The following is a 22668-nucleotide window of genomic DNA, read 5'->3' as shown; positions in this document are numbered from 1 at the left end:
TGGAAGCCTCCATATAAAAACGTCCAAAAACTGTGAATGCCAAATGAAAGTGGAAGCCCTTACGAGTATTTCGGCACATAAAAAGATATCCAAATCAGTTTTTGGTAGAACAAATTTTCCACTTTTCTACAATTCCAATGGTGGTCAGAACGGAAATCTTGCTTTGGAAGCCTCCATATAAAAACGTCCAAAAACTGTGAATGCCAAGATAGAGTAAAGGTCTTAACGAGTATTTTGACATATCAAATGTTCTCCAAGTCAGTTTTTAGTAGAACAATTTCGCCAATTTTCTGATATTCCACAGGTGGTCAGGACGGAAATCAGGCTCTGGAAACCTCCATATAAAAACGGCCAAAAAGCTGTGAATGCCAAATGAAAGCTCTTACCAGCATTTTTGCATACCAAATATTCTCCAAATCAGTTTTTGGTAGAACAAAATGTTCAAATTTCTGATATTCCACTGGTGGTCAGGACGGAAAACTGGATCTGGAAGTCTCCACATAAAAACGTCCAAAGAACTGTGAATGCCAAATAAGAGTAAAGGTCCTAACGAGTATTTTGGCTTACAAATGTTTTCCAAGTCCGTTTTTCGTAGAACAAAATTTAAAAATTTCTGATGTTCCAATGGTGGTCTGGACGGAATCTGGCGCTGGAAGCCTCCATATAAAAACGTCAAAAAAACTGTGAATGCCAAATGAAAGTGGAAGCTCTTATGAGTATTTGTGCATATATAAAGTTTTCCAAGTCAGTTTTTGGTAGAACAAAATTTCAAATTCTTATATTCCACCTGTGGTCAGGACGAAAATCAGGCTCTGGAAACCTCCATATAGAATCGTCCTAAAACTGTAAATGGCAAATAAAAGTGGAAGCTCTTACGAGTATTTGTGCATATATAAAGTTTTTCAAGTCAGTTTTTGGTAGAACAAAATTTCAAATTTCTGATATTCCAATGGTTGTCAGGACGGAAATCTGGCTCGGGAAGCCTCCATATAGAAACGTCCAAAAAACTGCCCTTACGAGTATTTTGGAATATAAAATGTTCTCCAAATCAGTTTTTGGTAGAACAATTTTGCTAATTTTCTGATATTCCACAGGTGGTCAGGACGGAAATCAGGCTCTGGAAGCCTCCTTGTAAAAAGGTCCAAAAAAAAAAAAAAAACTGTGAATGCCAAATGAGAGTAAAGATCCTTACGAGTATTTCGGCACATAAAATGTTCTCCAAATCAGTTTGTTCAAGTAAGAATGTTTATGAAATATATTTTATTAAACAAAGGTCAGATTTGTGACCAAAATTATCCTTAAAATCTGCATACTCCTTAATGTTACATCCTTGTTACATTTGTGTAGCAGATTTTAACGATAGTTAATTCGTTAAGTTGTTTGACGTTTCCCCACCTCTCATCATCACTGTTCTTCTTCCGTTTTGGGATCTCGAAACGCAAACTACGCTTTTTTGTAAGCTGCGCATATTGTTGCAAAAACAGGTAAAATTGTTACCAAATTTATATATTTTATATTTAATAAACCAAACTATTTGACTCTTGGTCAAATATAATTCAAATCCTAAAATTAAAGTGTTTTATTTTGGTTTTCTTTTATTTATATTGGCGTAAACATTGGCCTCTTCGAGCCGCGTATTGAGTCGGTGTTGTTGGAGCCACTTCTAATTAGTTTGTTTGCTCTTTTTTAAACAGCAAAACAAAACATCCCCCCTACAGTCCTTTCATCATCAATCCACTTTCTTACTCATACATTTGATCTCATCAAAAACCAGGTACATAAAGTGTTTCAAGTGAGAATAATTAAAAAGTAAAAAGAAAAGCGAGAGTGAAAATAACAATAGTGTCGTTGATTTTGTGTGGCCGTCTTACAACGCGTCGCGCACCGCCTCCCGTATCGATCGGTTTCGTGTGCTTTACCCCCGACATACATTGTAATTACAAGTGAAAAAGAAAATAAAAAAAAATATATATATAATAATAACCAAACATAACCAAAAGGGACTAACTTCCATTTATATTATTTGGAAAAAATCGCATTTAATCCCTTTAAAAGTGTGACAACAGTGCATAATTATGAATCAATTTTGCAATAAAAAATTAATTCATATATTTGTGCAAAAATATTTGGGTTTTTGCATTAAGTAATTGTGCCAAAATTGATTTAAAATACCCTCCTATTAATTTGCATAAAAATCCCTTTACGTTTGTTTGGTTATTAGCAAGTGACAACGGCTTACATCTATTTATTTGTAACGATAACAATAAACCAACATACGTACATACACGTACGCTCATCTAGTTGAGACGATCAGCCGTTCTGTTGTGTGGTCGGTCTGTTGGTCGCTTGAGCGGTCTGTTGGTCGTTTGTGCGGTCGATATGTCGCTTGCCTGCTTGGTGGTTGATGACCACTCACATATTGGTGTGTGTGTGTTATTTTCTTTTTCGCTTGGGTTGTGATTACCCTGTGGGAAATTTTGTTAAGTACACGTAACAAAAATAAAATAATTATATTGAAATATTTTATAGTAAATATTTTTGAACTTTATTCGGGGAAATTGTTTAAATACTTTTTGGAAATTAAAAATTCGTTTGCACGCTACAATCGGTCGATTCGACTTTTAATTAATAAAGTGATTTTTAGACCGTTTTGTAATAAAAAAAAAAAAAAACAATTTTAATTGAAATTTTGGAAATTTTTAAAATTTGATTAATTGGCTATTGTGGAATTTCGTCCACAGTCACCCTACAATCGGTAGTAGCGACCACATAGAGATATTTTAGCAAAATTAAATTATAAAATTTCGATATTTTCGTTGGAAAATAATAATTTTAGTTAAAAATTTTAAATATTTTAACATTTTCGTTAGAAATTTTTTAAGTTTTAATTTTAAAAGATATATTTGAACGTGAAAATATATATGTTTGAAGCTTAAATATATATTTTTATATTTTTGAAAATTTATATTCACATATATATATATATATATATATATATATATATACATATATTTGATTTTTGAATCAACCGTTTTTATTTTTTGTTTTTTTTTTCGCTTTTTCTGTGGTTTTCGATTGTTTTTAAAATTTTTTGATAAACTTCGTTTAAGTTCTTCTGAATTTTTGAAAGCGTGTGTGTTTAGATACGTATTGAGATACTCTAAATCGCTTACTGTCGACTCTATAGTGAGTTGTATTAAAGTTTGAGTATTTTTCTTTGAATTTTTGGTCCGTATTGTCGATTTTAATTCCGCTGAATTTTAATTCGAGTGATTGTAGCAAGCTTTTATAATTCAAAATGCCAATCACTCCATTAGATCTCTTCATTAGAGCTTCTGATGCTCTAGTTAAATTCGAGGCTCATTATAATGCGCTAAATTCTGAAGAGATTGATCGATACGACTTAGAGGTTCGTAGTGAGGAAATTCAGAAACTTTGGGCACAGGCACATGATATGTTGGGTAAGTGCTTAGATTATTTAATGTCTTCCGTTGACGCCAAGAAATATTGGTTCGGTGGATAGTAGGTATGAGGTTTCTTATCAGACTTACTTAAGATGTTTGTCCGCAATTAGACGAAAGCTAGGGCAGCTAAAAAGAAGTCGTGAAGCTTCTGTAAATTCAACTCTAGATGGTTCGGTTGTTTCTCTTGGGCAACAATCTGTTATCAGTTCGTCTACCCAAGCTTCGCACGAAGTTGGAATTCAGGTGGATTCAGTGGCGCCCTCCGTTAAATGTTTTGATTTTGGTCCCATACAAAGTGATAGCGTTCATAATCTTGCGCTTCCGCCATGTGATACGGATGTTTTTGAGGGTGATTTTCATTCTTGGCCAACATTTAGAGATTTATTTACGGCCGTTTATATTAATAATGCGAGATTGAGCGATATTGAGCGGTTATGTCATTTGGTTCGGAAGACTAGTGGAGAAGCTCGAGAGATCGTTTCTAAATTTCCATTAACTAATCGTAGTTTTGTTCTCGCATGGAAATCTTCGAAAGAAACCTACGACAATCCCCGTGTTATTGTACACAATCAATTGAAAATTCTTTTCTCTCTTCCGGTGATTGATATTGAAACCAGTTCAAATCTTAAATCCTTGCAGCGTGGCATAAATGGGTGTTTGTCGGCTATGTCCATTTATGATATTTCGACGGATAATTGGGATCCGATAATAGTATTCTTGTGTTTACAAAGGCTTCCTAAAATCACACAAACGTTATGGGAACAAAGTGTGAAAAATAAATCTTCACTATCGTTGTGGAAAGACTTAGACGGGTTTTTGTCCGAACGCATTCAGACCTTAATGTGTCTGCACGACATGAGGAGTAATGATCCAACCAAGCGCACGACCAAAAAAGTACAGTCTCATTTTACCAATACAGATTCTTCTGCGCCTTCTCAACCCACGAGTGAATCAAATTCTAGAAAATCAGAATGTGTACTTTGTCCAAATAAAAACCATCGGTTGTTCGAATGTTCTCGATTTAGAAGTCTGTCAGCTTCTGATCGGTATAAGTTAGTAAAACGTCATTATTTGTGTGTGAATTGCCTTCGAAAAGGACGCGAAGTAAAAAAGTGTTCGAAATGTAATCAACCTCATCATGCTTTATTACATCGTATTGATGCCAATTCTAATAATTCCGCTCCCGTGAACTCAATTGCATCAAATAGTTCGTCGGTCCATCCAATAGAACAAAGTCTACCATCTACATCAGCTGGGTGTGTACCTCGTCAGGCTTTTCACTTAGCTCAAAACAAATCGGTGTTGTTAGGAACAGCAATGGTTACAATTGTCCTCCATGGCGTTTCTTATTCTGCAAGGGCGCTTATAGATCCAGCGTCTGAGTCCTCTTTCTTATCTGAGCGGCTTCAGGAGCGTTTGAAACTCCCCGTGCATTCCACTAATGCTTCTATTTCCGGTGTTAATGGCACTGTTTCGGCCACTTCTCACAAATTATGTACGTTAAAAATAGGAAGTCCGATTAATAGTCGTGTTATTTTGGAAACTACGGCATTGGTTTTACCATCCATTTCGGGAAATATACCCTCATTTAATGTAAGTTCAGATTTAAGAGCTCAAATACCTGATCTGCAATTGGCAGATTTTAATTTATTTGATTCTAGACCCGTAGATCTTCTGTTTGGTGCCGATCTATATCCGAATATTTTGTTAGATGGTTGTCGGCCTATCCTTTCTGGTAGATTGTTGGCTCAATATTCGATATTTGGTTGGTTAGTTACTGGGCCCGTTCCAACGACCGAAGTTCGAACATTTGCGACTACAATCGACGTGGTAGAAGAAGACAGTCTTAATAAAACTCTTTTACGGTTTTGGGAGCTAGAGGAACCTCCTAAACGAAAAAGGATGTCTCCTTCTGATAGGTTTTGCGAAGACAACTATTTAAAAACCACACGTAGAATGTCGGACGGGAGATATATAGTGACACTTCCAATCAAACCAGACATAGATTGTAATGAGTACTTAGGTAACTCGCGCGAAATAGTTTTGAAGCAATATCTTCGTAGTGAGTCGTCTTTATTGAGAAAATCGGACATTAAGGTTGTTTATGACAAAGTCTTGAAAGAATATTTAGATCTTGGCCACATGAGGTTAGTATCACCTAATTTGCTAAATGATACTTTATGCTGTTATTTGCCTCACCACCCTGTCATAAATCCGGACAAACAGACGACTAAACTTCGGGTTGTTTTTAATGCGTCTTTCAAAACTTCTAGCGGAAAAAGTCTAAACGACTTGCTCTATGTGGGCCCCACCTTGCAACTTGATTTAGTTTTTCTGATTCTGCGGTGGCGTATTTTTAAATTCGTTTTTAACTCGGATATTACTCAGATGTATAGACAGATTCGGGTCGATCCAAAACATACTCCCCTTCAGAGAATTCTTTTCCGTGATTCCCCCTCGAAACCGGTAGAAGACTATGAATTACAAACGGTGACTTTCGGTGTAAATTGTGCACCATATTTGGCTATTCGAACGCTATTGCAACTTGCGAAAGACACTGAGACCGAGTTTCCCATCGCCGCACACATTTTGCGCAAATGTATGTATGTAGATGACGTGCTAGCAGGATCACATGACTTGGAGACGGCTGTTACTGCTAGGGATCAGTTAATATCAGCGTTGTCTACGGCAAAGTTCGAACTTCGGAAGTGGACATCGAATAACAGATCGATTTTAGAAGGTATACCTTCTGATCAACTGCTAGATCATAAAATATTGTCCTTTGTAGAATCTAGTAGCTCTAAGCCATTAGGAATAAGGTGGAATGCACATTTGGACACATTTTACTTTGAGGTTGCCCCTATCGCGAAGAAGGCTACCCACACCAAACGGGAAGTTCTTTCCGCCATTGCAAAATTATTTGATCCTGTGGGCTGGTTAGGACCTGTACTCGTCGTTGCTAAAATGGTCATGCAAAAGGTGTGGTTGGATAACATTGGTTGGGATGACACCCTTTTACCAGCCACCTATGCCGATTGGCGGCAGTATGTGAATTCCTACACAGATGTTAATTCGGTTAAGGTTCCAAGATGGGTTCAGTATACTCCCAATTGTTCAGCTGAACTCCATGTTTTTTCAGATGCCTCGGAAAAAGCATACGCGGGGGTAAGTTATATTTGTATTGAGTCTCTTGTGGAAGTATTTTTGTCCATTTACTCTCGTGTAAAACTAGGGTGGCCCCCATAAAATCAATTTCTCTACCTCGTTTGGAACTATGCGGGGCGGTTTTGGCTTCCGAGCTTTTAAAAACTATAGTTAGTGAAATTGATATAGAGTTTCGTCAAGTTTATTGTTGGACGGACTCAACTATAGTTCTTTCTTGGCTTGGACTACGTTTGTGGCTAATCGCGTCTGTCGAATCCAAGAAAACGTTGGTAATCACAATTGGTACCACGTGAAATCTGAGGATAATCCTGCAGATTTGGGAAGTCGTGGCTCTTCTCCTTTAGATCTCGCCAATTCCTCTCTATGGTGGCATGGACCAAGTTGGTTAAGGGATCACAAATCTAAGTGGTTATTTCGTGATCTATCGGTTCTGGAAACGGACACTGAGAGGCGTTCTGTAAAAAGTCATGCCTCATTTCTTGCGAGCTCTGAAGACTTGCTGGTTAGGTTCTCTTGTTTGGGCAGAGATCTTCGGGTCATCTCCTATATCTTTCGATTCTTTCATCGCACTCACACAAGACATAGAAACAATTTTGTTTACACTGGCGATATAGCATCCCCAACTGAAATCGACTTCGTCCGTAGTAGATTGATAATTTTGGCTCAACAGATGTATTATGCGGACGAATATAGGGATTAATCACAAAGTCGTCCTCTTGATAGAAAGAGTTCTTTGGCTCCGTTAAACCCCTTTTTGGATGAGAGTGGCATAATTCGTATGAATGGAAGATTAGTTAACTCTCCTACCCTTGCGTACACGGAAAGACATCCTACCATATTGCCCTATCATTGTAGGTTCGTGAAACTTTTGGTGGAATTTGTCCACAAGGTTTCTGTTCACGGTGGAAACCAGTTGATGTTGAGGATACTTAGAATTGAATATTGGGTTCCTCGACTAAAAAGTCTAATTAGTTTGGTTATTAATCGGTGCCGAACTTGCATTTTACAGAAAAAGCGTTCGATAAATCAGGTAATGGCTGCGCTTCCGCCTGAAAGGACTGTTATTGACAGGCCTTTTTCTACAACTGGTGTAGATTTCGCTGGGCCATTTGAGGTCAAAGCATTTACGGGTCGAGCCTGCAAAATTACAAAAGGCTACCTATGTGTTCTTGTATGTTTTTCGACGAAAGCAATACATCTGGAGGCAGTGTCAGATCTCTCGACTGCAAATTTTTTGGCAGCATTTCATAGGTTTGTTGCTCGACGTGGTTGTCCTCGGTTCGTATTCTCGGACAACGGTACAAATTTTGTTGGTGCTTCCAGAGAATTAGAGCGGGATTTTAGGGCATTTCTCCGAGATTGCTCAGGAACCATTTCTTCCAATTATGCAATTCATGGCCTATCGTGGCAATTTATTCCAGCTGGGGCCCCACATATGGGTGGGCTTTGGGAAGCTGGAGTAAAAAGTTTTAAGTTGCACTTTCGAAAGCAGGTCCGTAATCTTCGGCATACTTTTGAAGAGTTGGCTACAGTTTTGGCCAGAATTGAGGCTTGTTTGAACTCTCGACCGCTTTGTCCCATGTCAGATAGTTCAACTGACATCGTTGCTTTGACACCTGGACATTTCTTAATCGCTGCTCCATTACTTGCTCCCCCAGAGCCATCGATAGCTGAACAACCTTTATCTCAATTTTGTTTAAGATGGAAAGAGGAGTATCTTAAAAGTTTGCTCATGCTGTATAAATGGAAATTTCCGCAACGTGATATTCAAAAAGATGATATCGTCGTGATTAGACACGAAACGCTTCCTCCCACATCGTGGAAATTAGGGAGAATTGAAAACGTATATCCCGGTCCGGACGGTCATACTCGCGTCGCCGATGTTCGCATAGAGAATAGCGTTGTAAGACGGCCTATTACTAAATTGGTCGTGTTGACCGAATAACTTTCGATATTGTTAACCTCGTTTTTCTCCTCAGTATCATGGAAAAATTATCTTTCTTTGCTGATGATGGACTTAAGGACAACGACGAGCTGCTAGAGGAGATTGTTAGAGCGACCGCTTCGCCTGCTCCCAGTTCTGCCGCCACCATCAAATTGCCGCCTATTGTACATGAGGCTATGGACCTGGTGGAAAATGAGGCGGTTCCCAATCCTCCGGCACTGGCACCCCCGACCGACAAACCGATGGAGTCTTCTACCCTGACTTTGTCAAGACTGGCTGTTTCGGAGTCGACAACATTTGGTTGCAATTTGTGCAACGGGACGCATCCCCTTCGCTTTTGCGAAAAGTTTTTGGGCATGCCGATTGAAAAGCGGCACAGGGCAGTAGTAATGTACCACTACTGCATACGATGTCTGGCACGGTCCCACCTGGCAAAAGACTGTCCCAGTCGAAAAAGCTGTCGTCTTTGCAACGACAAACATCATACGCTGTTACATGATGGTCCGCTAAGCCTTCCGCATAGGCCAAATTCCCGTCCTGCTCGTAAGCATCGTCCGTATCAGAAGCCCAGGGTCCGTCCGAATAATCGTTCCGATACCCGTCCGTCTGCTGATACAGGTCCGTCCAACTACTCCAATTCCACTCCCTTAGGGGGGCTGCCACTTGTTGGTGTGGTCTCGCTCTCCCCAAGCCTTGTGGTACACTTAGCAGGTCCTAAGTCGTCTATTCCCGTCCGTGGACTGATAGATCAGTGTGCCAGACAAAGTCAAATATGCACATCATTGGTACACAGTCTTCGGCTGCCCTGCTTTACCGTTGACAGTATACGCTATTGCCGTTTCACTGTTCGTTCGACTCACGATTCAGCACAGTCAGTGGTAGTGATGGCGCGAGTCTGCGATTTGTCACATGTCTCGACTCCTCCAGAAACGGTGCCGGAGAGGATTAAAAAATCGTACCTTGGTCTACCACTTGCGGATCCGCAATTTTTCAAAGTGGGACGGGTGGCGCTGATATTGGGTCCGAAATTGTATTCCAAAATAATGACCAGTCGGGTTCATTTGTTTGCCGGATTGCCAATGGCCCAGTATTCGATCTTTGGCTGGGTTCTCTCCGGGGTATGCAGCAACTAACCAGGATCCTTATGATCCTTCGCGGGGTCCCTAATGACCCGAGGTCCCGAGCGGCGTCAAATGTTTCTAGGGTCCCTAATGGCCCGGGGTTGCTAGTGACTCCGAATGTTTGAAGGGTCCCTAATGGCCCGGGGTCTCTTTTGGCCCCGAATGTTTTACGGGTCCCTAATGGCCCGGGGTCTCTTATGATCCCGAATGTTTTATAGGTCCCTAATGGCCTGGAGTCCCTAGCAACCCCAAATGTCCTGTTTAAATAAAAACAAGTAAAAAAACATTAAGTTCGGCCGGGCCAAACTTTTAATACCCTCCACCTTAGGGTAGAAGAAACATTAGAAGAAATGTGGCAAAAACCATTAAAATGCCGATTATGGGGAGGTACCGTTATATGGGGGCTATACCAAAACGTGGACCTATAATTACAATGTTTCGCCACCGGAGCTGGAACCCATTATGACCCACAAATACCAATTTTTAGACAAATCAGTGAAAAAATGTGGCAAAAACCATCAAAATACCGAATATCGGGAGGTACCGTTATATGGGGGCTATATCAAATCATGGACCCATGCATGCAATGTTTCGCCACCGAAGCTGGAACCAATTATGACCAACAAATACCAATTTTCGAACAAATCCCTGAAAAAATGTGGCAAAAATCATCAAATTACCGAATATCGGGAGGTACCGTTATATGGGGGCTATACCAAAACGTGGACCTATAATTACAATGTTTCGCCACCGGAGCTGGAACCCATTATGACCAACAAATACCGATTTTCAGACAAATCCGTGAAAAAATGTGGTAAAAACAAGTAAAAAAACATTAAGTTCGGCCGGGCCAAACTTTTAATACCCTCCACCTTAGGGTAAAAGAAACATTAGAAGAAATGTGGCAAAAACCATTAAAATGCCGATTATGGGGAGGTACCGTTATATGGGGGCTATACCAAAACGTGGACCTATAATTACAATGTTTCGCCACCGGAGCTGGAACCCATTATGACCCACAAATACCAATTTTTAGACAAATCAGTGAAAAAATGTGGCAAAAACCATCAAAATACCGAATATCGGGAGGTACCGTTATATGGGGGCTATATCAAATCATGGACCCATGCATGCAATGTTTCGCCACCGAAGCTGGAACCAATTATGACCAACAAATACCAATTTTCGAACAAATCCCTGAAAAAATGTGGCAAAAATCATCAAATTACCGAATATCGGGAGGTACCGTTATATGGGGGCTATACCAAAACGTGGACCTATAATTACAATGTTTCGCCACCGGAGCTGGAACCCATTATGACCAACAAATACCGATTTTCAGACAAATCCGTGAAAAAATGTGGTAAAAAAAATTAAAATACTAAATATCGGGAGGTACCTTTATATGGGGGCTATACCACAACGTGGACCTATACATGCAATGTTTTGCCACACGCTCAGAGACCCGCTATGACCTACAAATACCAATTTTAAGACAATTCCGTGAAAAAATGTGGCATAAATCATCAAAATACCGAATATCGGGAGGTACCGTTATATGGGGACTATACCAAATTATGGACCCATACATTCAATGTTCCGCCACCGGAGCTGGAAACCATTATGACCCACAAATACCAATTTTTAGACAAATCGTTGAAAAAATGTGGTAAAAAAAAAACTAAAATACTAAATATCGGGAGGTACCTTTATATGGGGGCTATACCACAACGTGGACCTATACATTCAATGTGTTGCCACACGCTCAGGGACCCGCTATGACCTACAAATACCAATTTTAAGACAAATCCGTGAAAAAATGTGGCATAAATCATCAAAATACCGAATATCGGGAGGTACCGTTATATGGGGACTATACCAGAACGTGGACCGATATATCTCATTTTCAATACCAACCATCGTAGACACAATGCAAATAGCTCTGCTAAATTTTGGAGCTCTACGTCAAATAATGTGGGCTGTATCGTGATTTCAACAGACAGACAGACGGACAGACAGACAGACAGACAGACAGACAGACGGACATCGTTAAATTGACTTAGAATTTTATGCTGATTATGAATATATATACTTTATGGGGTCTAAAACGAATATTTAGGGATGTTACAAACGGAATGACAAAGTTAATATACCCTCCTTTCCAAGGTGGAGGGTATAAAAATTAAAATACTAAATATCGGGAGGTACCTTTATATGGGGGCTATACCACAACGTGGACCTATACATGCAATGTTTTGCCACACGCTCAGAGACCCGCTATGACCTACAAATACCAATTTTAAGACAATTCCGTGAAAAAATGTGGCATAAATCATCAAAATACCGAATATCGGGAGGTACCGTTATATGGGGACTATACCAAATTATGGACCCATACATTCAATGTTCCGCCTCCGGAGCTGGAAACCATTATGACCCACAAATACCAATTTTTAGACAAATCGTTGAAAAAATGTGGTAAAAAAAAACTAAAATACTAAATATCGGGAGGTACCTTTATATGGGGGCTATACCACAACGTGGACCTATACATTCAATGTTTTGCCACACGCTCAGGGACCCGCTATGACCTACAAATACCAATTTTAAGACAAATCCGTGAAAAAATGTGGCATAAATCATCAAAATACCGAATATCGGGAGGTACCGTTATATGGGGACTATACCAGAACGTGGACCGATATATCTCATTTTCAATACCAACCATCGTAGACACAATGCAAATAGCTCTGCTAAATTTTGGAGCTCTACGTCAAATAATGTGGGCTGTATCGTGATTTCAACAGACAGACAGACGGACAGACAGACAGACAGACAGACGGACAGACAGACTGACGGACATCGTTAAATCGACTTAGAATTTTATGCTGATTATGAATATATATACTTTATGGGGTCTAAAACGAATATTTAGGGATGTTACAAACGGAATGACAAAGTTAATATACCCTCCTTTCCAAGGTGGAGGGTATAAAAATAAAATATATATGTATACACATTGTAAATTTACATATTAATATAATGAATTTAAAATTGTTAAAGTGAATTTATTATGATTTTCTGTTTCAACATCCTGACGATGTTGAAAGGTGGGCGCCAAATGTTTAAGTAAGAATGTTTATGAAATATAGTTTATTAAACAAAGGTCAGATTTGTGACCAAAATTATCCTTAAAATCTGCATACTCCTTAATGTTACATCCTTGTTACATTTGTGTTGCAGATTTTAACGATAGTTAATTCGTTAAGTTGTTTGACGTTTCCCCACCTCTCATCATCACTGTTCTTCTTCCGTTTTGGGATCTCGAAACGCAAACTACGCTTTTTTGAAAGCTGCGCATATTGTTGCAAAAACAGGTAAAATTGTTACCAAATTTATATATTTTATATTTAATAAACCAAACTATTTGACTCTTGGTCAAATATAATTCAAATCCTAAAATTAAAGTGTTTTATTTTGGTTTTCTTTTATTTACATTGGCGTAAACACAGTTTTTGGTAGAACAAATTTTCCACTTTTCTAAAATTCCAATGGTGGTCAGAACGGAAATCTTGCTTTGGAAGCCTCCATATAGAAACGTCCAAAAAACTGTGAATGCCAAGAGAGAGTAAAGGTCTTAACAAGTATTTTGGCATATCAAATGTTCTCCAAGTCAGTTTTTGGTAGAACAATTTTGCCAATTTTCTGATATTCCACAGGTGGTCAGGACGGAAATCAGGCTCTGGAAATCTCCATATAAAAACGTCCAAAAAGCTGTGAATGCCAAATGAAAGCTCTTACGAGCATTTTTGCATATCAAATATTCTCCAAATCAGGTTTTGGTAGAACAAAATGTTCTAATTTCTGATATTCCACTGGTAGTCAGGACGGAAATCTGGATCTGAAAGCCTCCACATAAAAACGTCGAAAGAACTGTGAATGCCAAATAAGAGTAAAGGTCCTAACGAGTATTTTGTCTTACAAATGTTTTCCAAGTCCGTTTTTAGTAGAACAAAATTTAAAAATTTTTGATATTCAGTCAGTTTTTGGTAGAACAAAATGTTCAAATTCTTATATTCCACCTGTGGTCAGGACGGTAATCAGGCTCTGGAAGCCTCCATGTAAAACCGTCCAAAAAAACTGTGAATGCCAAATAAAAGTGGAAGCCCTTACGACCATTTTGGAATATAAAATGATCTCCAAATCAGTTTTTGGTAGAACAAAATGTTCAAATTTCTGATATTCCACTGGTGGTAAGGCCGGAAATCTAGATCTGGAAGCCTCCATATAAAAACGTCAAAGGAACGGTGAATGCCAAATAAAAGTGGAAGCCCTTACGAGTATTTTGAAATATAAAATGTTCTTCAAATCAGTTTTTGGTAAAACAAATATTCCAATTTTCTGATATTCCACTGGTGGTCAGAACGGAAATCTTGCTTTGGAAGCCTCCATATAGAAACGTCCAAAAAACTGTGAATGCCAAGATAGAGTAAAGGTCTTAACGAGTATTTTGGCATATCAAATGTTCTCCAAGTCAGTTTTTGGTAGAACAATTTTGCCAATTTTCTGATATTCCACAGGTGGTCAGGACGGAAATCAGGCTCTGGAAATCTCCATATAAAAACTTCCAAATAACTGTTAATGCCAAATAAGAGTAAAGGTCCTAACGAGTATTTTGGCTTACAAATGTTTTCCAAGTCCGTTTTTAGTAGAAAAAAATTTAAAAATTTTTGATATTCAGTCAGTTTTTGGTAGAACAAAATGTTCAAATTCTTATATTCCACTTGTGGTCAGGATGGTAATCAGGCTCTGGAAGCCTCCATGTAAAACCGTCCAAAAAAACTGTGAGTGCCAAATAAAAGTGGAAGTCCTTACGACTATTTCGGAATATAAAATGTTCTCCAAATCAGTTTTTGGTAGAACAAAATGTTCAAATTTCTCATATTCCACTGGTGGTAAGGACGGAAATCTGGCTCGGGAAGCCTCCATGTACAACCGTCCAAAAAAACTGTGAATGTCAAATGAAAGTGGAAGCCCTTACGAGTATTTTGGAATATAAAATGTTCTTCAAATCAGTTTTTGGTAGAACAAATTTTCCACTTTTTTGATATTCCAATGGTGGTCAGAACGAAAATCTTGCTTTGGAAGCCTCCATATAGAAACGTCCAAAAAAACTGTGTATGCCAAATGAAAGTGGAAGCCCTTACGAGTATTTTGTAATATAAAATGTTCTCCAAGTCAGTTTATGGTAGAACAAATTTTCCACTTTTCTGATATTCCAATGGTGGTCAGAACGGAAATCTGGCTTTGGAAGCTTCCATATAGAAACGTCCAAAAGACTGTGAATGACAAATAAAAGTGAAAGTCCTTACGAGTATTTCGGCATATAAAATGTTCTCCATATCAGTTTTTGGTAGAACAATTTTGCAAATTTTCTGATATCTCACAGGTGGGAAGGACGGAAGTCAGGCTCTGGAAACCTCCATATAAAAACGTCCAAAAAGCTGTGAATGCCAAATGAAAACTCTTACGAGTATTTTTGCATATCAAATATTCTCCAAATCAGTTTTTGGTAGAAAAAAATGCTCAAATTCCTGATAATCCACTGGTGGTCTGTGAATGCCAAATAAGAGTAAAGGTCCTAACGAGTATTTTGGCACACAAAATGTTTTCCAAGTCAGTTTTTAGTAGAACAAAATTTAAAAATTTCTGATATTCTACTGGTGGTCTGGACGGAAGTCTGGCTCTGGAAGCCTCCATATAAGAGTATCAAAAAACTGTGAATGCCAAATGACATTGGAAGCTCTTATGAGTATTTTTGCATATATAAAGTTTTCCAAGTCAGTTTTTGGTAAAACAAAATTTCAAATTTCTGATATTCCAATGGTGGTCAGGACGGAAATCTGGCTCGGGAAGCCTCCATGTAAAAACGTCCAAAAAAACTGTGAATGCCAAATGAAAGTGGAAGCCCTTACGAGTATTTTGGAATATAAAATGTTCTCCAAGTCAGTTTATGGTAGAACAAATTTTCCACTTTTCTGATATTCCAATGGTGGTCAGAACGGAAATCTGGCTTTGGAAGCTTCCATATAGAAACTTCCAAAAGACTGTGAATGCCAAATAAATGTGAAAGTCCTTACGAGTATTTCGGCATATAAAATGTTCTCCAAATCAGTTTTTGGTAGAACAATTTTGCCAATTTTCTGATATTTCACAGGTGGTCTGGACGGAAGTCAGGCTCTGGAAGCCTCTTTGTAAAAAGGTCCAAAAAACTGTAAATGCTCAGAGAGAGTAAAGGTCTTAACGAGTATTTTGGAATATCAAATGTTCTCCAAATTAGTTTTTGGTAGAATAAATTGTTCAAATTCTTATATTCCACTTGTGGTCAGGACGGAAATCAGGCTCTGGAAGCCTCCATATAAAAAGGGCCAAATAACTGTGAATGCCAAATGAGAGTAAAGGTCCGAGTATTTTAGCATACAAAATTTTTCCAAGTCCATTTTTGGTAGAACAAAATGTTCAAATTCTTATATTCCATTTGTGGTCAGGACGAAAATCAGGCTCTGGAAACCTCCATATAAAATCGTACTAAAACTGTGAATGCCAAATGCAAGTGGAAGCTCTTACTAGTATTTTTGCATATCAAATATTCTCCAAATCAGTCTTTGGTAGAACAAAATGTTAAAATTTCTGATATTCCACTGTTGGTCAGGACGGAAATCTGGATCTGGAAGCCTCCATATAAAAACGTCAGAGGAACTGTGAATGCCAAATAAGAGTAAAGGTCCTAACGAGTATTTTGGCATACAAAATGTTTTCCAAGTCAGTTTTTAGTAGAACAAATTTAAAAATTTCTAATATTCTACTGCCGGTCTGGACGGAAATCTGACTCTGAAAGCCTCCATATAAAAGCGTCCAAAAAACTGTGAATGCCAAATGACAGTGGAAGCTCTTACGAGTATTTTTGCATATATAAAGTTTTCCACATCAGTTTTAGGTAGAACTTAATTTCAAATTTCTGATATTACAATGGTGGTCAGGACGGAAATCAGGATCGGGAAGTCTCCATGTAAAACCGTCAAAGGAACTGTGAATGCCAAATAAGAGTAAAGGTCCTAACGAGTATTTTGGCATACAAAATGTTATCCAAGTCAGTTTTTAATGGAACAAAATTTAAAAATTTCTGAATGCCAAATGAAAGTGGAAGTTCTTACGAGTAGTTTTGCATATACAATGTTCTCCAAGTCAGTTTTTGGTAGAACAAAATTTCCCCTTTTCTGACATTCCAATGGTGGTCAGGACGGAAATCTGGCTCGGGAAGCCTCCATGTAAAACCGTCCAAAAAAACTGTGAATGCCAAATGAAAGTGGAAGCCCTTACGAGTATTTTGGAATATAAAATGTTCTTCAAATCAGTTTTTGGTAGAACAAATTTTCCACTTTTTTGATATTCCAATGGTGGTCAGAACGGAAATCTTGCTTTGGAAGCCTCCATATAGAAACGTCCAAACAACTGTGAATGCCAAATGAAAGTGGAAGCCCTTACGAATATTTCGGCATATAAAATGTTCTCCAAATCAGTTTTTGGCAGAACAAATTTTCCACTTTTGTGATATTCCAATGGTGGTCAGAACGGAAATCTTGCTCTGGAAGCCTCCATATAGAAACGTCCAAAAACTGTGAATACCAAGAGAGAGTAAAGGTCTTAACGAGTATTTTGGCATATTAAATGTTCTCCAAGTCAGTTTTTGGTAGAACAATTTTGCCAATTTTCTGATATAACACACGTGATCAGGATGGAAATCAGGCTCTGGAAACCTCCATATAAAAACATCCAAAAAGCTGTAAGTGCCAAATAAATGTGGAAGCTCTCACGAGTATTTTTGCATATCAAATGTTCCCCAAATCAGTTTTTGGTAGAACAAAATGTTCAAATTTCTGATATTCTACTGGTGGTCAGGACGGAAATCTGGAAGCCTCCATATAGAAACGTCCAAAAACTGTGAATGCCAAGAGAGAGTAAAGGTCTTAACGAGTATTTTGGCATATCAAATGTTCTCCAAGTCAGTTTTTGGTAGAACAATTTTGCCAATTTTCTGATATTCCACAGGTGATCAGGACGGAAATCAGGCTCTGGAAACCTCCATATAAAAACGTCCAAAAAGCTGTGAATGCCAAATGAAAGCTCTTACCAGCATTTTTGCATATCAAATATTCTCCAAATCAGTTTTTGGTGGAACAAAATGTTCAAATTTCTGATATTCTACTGGTGTTCAGGACGGAAATCTGGAAGCCTCCATATAAAAACGTCCAAATAACTGTGAATGCCAAATAAAAGTAAAGGTCCTAACGAGTATTTTGGCATACAAAATGTTTTCCAAGTCAGTTTTTAGTAGAACAAAATTTAAAAATTTCTGATATTCTATTGGTGGTCTGGACGGAAATCTGGCTCTGGAAGCCTCCATATAAGAGTATCCAAAAAACTGTGAATGCCAAATGAAAGTGGAAGCTCTTATGAGTATTTTTGCATATATAAAGTTTTTCAAGTCAGTTTTTGGTAGAACAAATTTTCAAAATTCTGATATTGTAATGGTGGTCAGGACTGAAATCTGGCTCGGGAAGCCTCCATATAGAAACGTCCAAAAAACTGTGTATGCCAAATGAAAGTGGAAGCCCTTACGAGTATTTTGTAATATAAAACGTTCTCCAAGACAGTTTATGGTAGAACAAATTTTCCACTTTTCTGATATTCCAATGGTGGTCAGAACGGAAATCTGGCTTTGGAAGCTTCCATATAGAAACGTCCAAAAGACTGTGAATGCCAAATAAAAGTGAAAGTCCTTACGAATATTTTGGCATATTAAATCTTCTCCAAATCAGTTTTTTGTAGAACAATTTTGCAAATTTTCTGATATTTCACAGGTGGTCAGGACGGAAATCAGGCTCTGGAAGCCTCCTTGTAAAAAGGTCCAAAAAACTGTAATTGGTCTTAACGAGTATTTTGGAATATCAAATATTCTCCAAATTAGTTTTTGGTAGAACAAAATGTTCAAATTTCTGATATTCCACTGGTTGTAAGGACGGAAATCTGGATCTGGAAGCCTCCATATAAAAACGTCAAAGGAACTGTGAATGCCAAATAAGAGTAAAGGTCCTAACGAGTATTTTGGCATACAAAATATTTTCCAAGTCAGTTTTTAGTAGAACAAAATGTAAAAATTTCTGAATGCCAAATGAAAGTGGAAGTTCTTACGAGTAGTTTTGCATATAAAACGTCTCCAAATCAGTTTTTGGTAGAACAATTTTGCAAATTTTCTGATATTTCACAGGTGGTCAGGACGGAAGTCAGGCTCTGGAAGCCTCCTTGTAAAAAGGTCCAAAAAACTGTAATTGGTCTTAACGAGTATTTTGGAATATCAAATATTCTCCAAATTAGTTTTTGGTAGAATAAAATTTTCAAATTCTTATATTCCACTGGTGGTCAGGACGGAAATCAGGCTCTGGAATCCTCCATATAAAAAGGGCCAAATAACGGTGAATGCCAAATGAGAGTAAAGGTCCGAGTATTTTAGCATACAAAATTTTTCCAAGTCAATTTTTGGTAGAACAAAATGTTCAAATTCTAATATTCCACTTGTGGTCAGGACGGAAATCAGGCTCTGGAAACCTCCATATAAAAACATCCAAAAAGCTGTAAATGCCAAATAAATGTGGAATCTCTCACGAGTATTTTTGCATATCAAATGTTCCCCAAATCAGTTTTTGGTAGAACAAAATGTTCAAATTTCAAATTTCTGATGTTCCACTGGTTGTCAGGACGGAAACCTGGATCTGGAAGCCTCCATATAAAAACGTCCAGAGAACTGTGAATGCCAAATAAGAGTAAAGATCCTAACGAGCATTTGGCATACAAAATGTTTTTCAAGTCAGTTTTTAGTAGAACAAAATTTAAAATTTTCTAATATTCTACTAATGGTCCGAACGGAAACCTGGCTTTGGAAGCCTCCATATAAAAACGTCCAAAAAACTGTGAATGCTAAATGAAAGTGGAAGCTCTTATGAGTATTTGTGCATATATATATAGTTTTACAAGTCAGTTTTTGGTTTTGACCAATGTTGATCAGAAAAACTCCATATAGAAACGTCCAAAAAACTGTGAATGCCAAATGGAAGTGAAAGCCCTTACGAGTATTTCGGCATATAAAATGTTCTCCAAATTAGTTTTTGGAGAACAATTTTGCCAATTTTCTGATATTCCACAGGTGATCTGGACGGAAATCAGGCTCTGGAAACTTCAATATAAAAACTACCACAAAGCTGTGAATGCCAAATGAAAGCTCTTACGAGTATTTTTGCATATCAAATATTCCCCAAATCAGTTTTTGGTAGAACAACATGTTCAAATTTCTGATATTCTACTGGTGGTCAGGACGGAAATCTGGAAGCCTAAATATAAAAACGTCCAAAGAACTGTGAATGCCAAATAAAAGTAAAGGTCCTAACGAGTATTTTGGCATACAAAATGTTTTCCAAGTCAGTTTTTAGTAGAACAAAATTTAAAAATTTCTGAATGCCAAATGAAAGTGGAAGTTCTTACGAGTATTTTGGAATATAAAATGTTCTTCAAATCAGTTTTTGGTAGAACAAATTTTCCACTTTTTTGATATTCCAATGGTGGTCAGAACGGAAATCTTGCTTTGGAAGCCTCCATATAGAAACGTCCAAACAACTGTGAATGTCAAATGAAAGTGAAAGCCCTTACGAGTATTTCGGCATATAAAATGTTCTCCAAATCAGTTTTTGGCAGAACAAATTTTCCACTTTTGTGATATTCCAATGGTGGTCAGAACGGAAATCTTGCTCTGGAAGCCTCCATATAGAAACGTCCAAAAACTGTGAATGCCAAGAGAGAGTAAAGGTCTTAACGAGTATTTTGGCATATCAAATGTTCTCCAAGTCAGTTTTTGGTAGAACAATTTTGCCAATTTTCTGATATTCCACAGGTGATCAGGACGGAAATCAGGTTCTGGAAACCTCAATATAAAAACGTCCAAAAAGATGTGAATGCCAAATGAAAGCTCTATTTTTGCATATCAAATATTCTCCAAATCAGTTTTTGGTAGAACAAAATGTTCAAATTTCTGATATTCTACCTGTGGTCAGGGCGGAAATCTGGAAGCCTCCATATAAAAACGTCCAAAGAACTGTGAATGCCAAATAAAAGTAAAGGTCCTAACGAGTATTTTGGCATACAAAATGTTTTCCAAGTCAGTTTTTAGTAGAATAAAATTTAAAAATTTCTGATGTTCTATTGGTGGTCTGGACGGAAATCTGGCTCTGGAAGCCTCCATATAAAAACGTCCAAAAAACTGTGAATGCCAAGTGAAAGTGGAAGCTCTTGTAAATATTTGTGCATATATATATAGTTTTACAAGTCAGTTTTTGGTTTTAACCAATGTTGATCAGAAAAACTCCATATAGAAACGTCCAAAAAACTGTAAATGCCAAATGGAAGTGAAAGCTCTTACGAGTATTTCGGCATATAAAATGTTCTCCAAATCAGTTTTTGGTAGAACAATTTTGCTAATTTTCTGATATTTTGCAGGTGGTCAGGACGGACATCAGGCTCTGGAAGCCTCCTTGTAAAAAGGTCCAAAAAACTGTGAATGCCAAATGAGAGTAAAGATCCTAACGAGTATTTTGGCATATTATATGTTCTCCAAGTCAGTTTTTGGTAGAACAAAATGTTCAAATTCTTATATTCCACTTGTGGTCAGGACGGTAATTAGGCTCTGGAAACCTCCATATAAAAACGTCCAAAAACTGTGAATGCCAAATGAAAGTGGAAGCCCTTACGAGTATTTCGGCATATAAAATGTTCTCCAAGTCAGTTTTTGGTAGTACAAAATTTCCCCTTTTCTGACATTCCAAATGTGGTCAGGACGGCAATCTGGCTCGGGAAGCCTCCATGTAAAACCGTCCAAAAAAACTGTGAATGCCAAATAAAAGTAGAAGCCCTTACGAGTATTTTTGAATATAAAATGTTCTCCAAATCAGTTTTTGGTAGAACAAAATGTTCAAATTTCTGATATTCCACTGGTTGTAAGGACGGAAATCTGGATCTGGAAGCCTCCATATAAAAACGTCAAAGGAACTGTGAATGCCAAATAAGAGTAAAGGTCCTAACGAGTATTTTGGCATACAAAATGTTTTCCAAGTCAGTTTTTAGTAGAACAAAATGTAAAAATTTCTGAATGCCAAATGAAAGTGGAAGTTCTTACGAGTAGTTTTGCATATAAAATGTTCTCCAAGTCAGTTTTTGGTAGAACAAAATTTCCCCTTTTCTGATATTCCAATGGTGGTCAGGACGGAAATCTGGCTCGGGAGCCTCCATGTAAAACCGTCCAAAAAAACTGTGAATGCCAAATGAAAGTGGAAGCCCTTACGAGTATTTCGGCATATAAAATGTTCTCCAAGTCAGTTTTTGGTAGTACAAAATTTCCCCTTTTCTGACATTCCAAATGTGGTCAGGACGGCAATCTGGCTCGGGAAGCCTCCATGTAAAACCGTCCAAAAAAACTGTGAATGCCAAATAAAAGTAGAAGCCCTTACGAGTATTTTTGAATATAAAATGTTCTCCAAATCAGTTTTTGGTAGAACAAAATGTTCAAATTTCTGATATTCCACTGGTTGTAAGGACGGAAATCTGGATCTGGAAGCCTCCATATAAAAACGTCAAAGGAACTGTGAATGCCAAATAAGAGTAAAGGTCCTAACGAGTATTTTGGCATACAAAATGTTTTCCAAGTCAGTTTTTAGTAGAACAAAATGTAAAAATTTCTGAATGCCAAATGAAAGTGGAAGTTCTTACGAGTAGTTTTGCATATAAAATGTTCTCCAAGTCAGTTTTTGGCAGAACAAATTTTCCACTTTTGTGATATTCCAATGGTGGTCAGAACGGAAATCTTGCTCTG

General features: G+C 37.8%; 1 protein-coding gene across 1 annotated transcript; it reads left to right on the top strand.

Annotated features, from left to right (window-relative positions):
• Nucleotides 1-1638: 1638 nt before the first annotated feature.
• On the top strand, nt 1639-9707 carry LOC131803251 (uncharacterized). Its single transcript, XM_059124346.1, has 2 exons — nt 1639-1774; nt 8609-9707. The coding sequence occupies exon 2, from the start codon at nt 8613-8615 to the stop codon at nt 9705-9707; it is 1095 nt and encodes a 364-aa protein (XP_058980329.1). The 5' UTR covers nt 1639-1774; nt 8609-8612.
• Nucleotides 9708-22668: the final 12961 nt, after the last annotated feature.

This window comes from Musca domestica, unplaced genomic scaffold, assembly GCF_030504385.1.
Source record: "Musca domestica strain aabys unplaced genomic scaffold, Musca_domestica.polishedcontigs.V.1.1 28, whole genome shotgun sequence".
In the NCBI taxonomy this organism is placed as follows: Eukaryota; Metazoa; Arthropoda; class Insecta; order Diptera; family Muscidae; genus Musca; species Musca domestica.
Note: the sequence above shows the minus strand (reverse complement) of the source record. Positions and strands in the feature narration are given on the sequence as shown.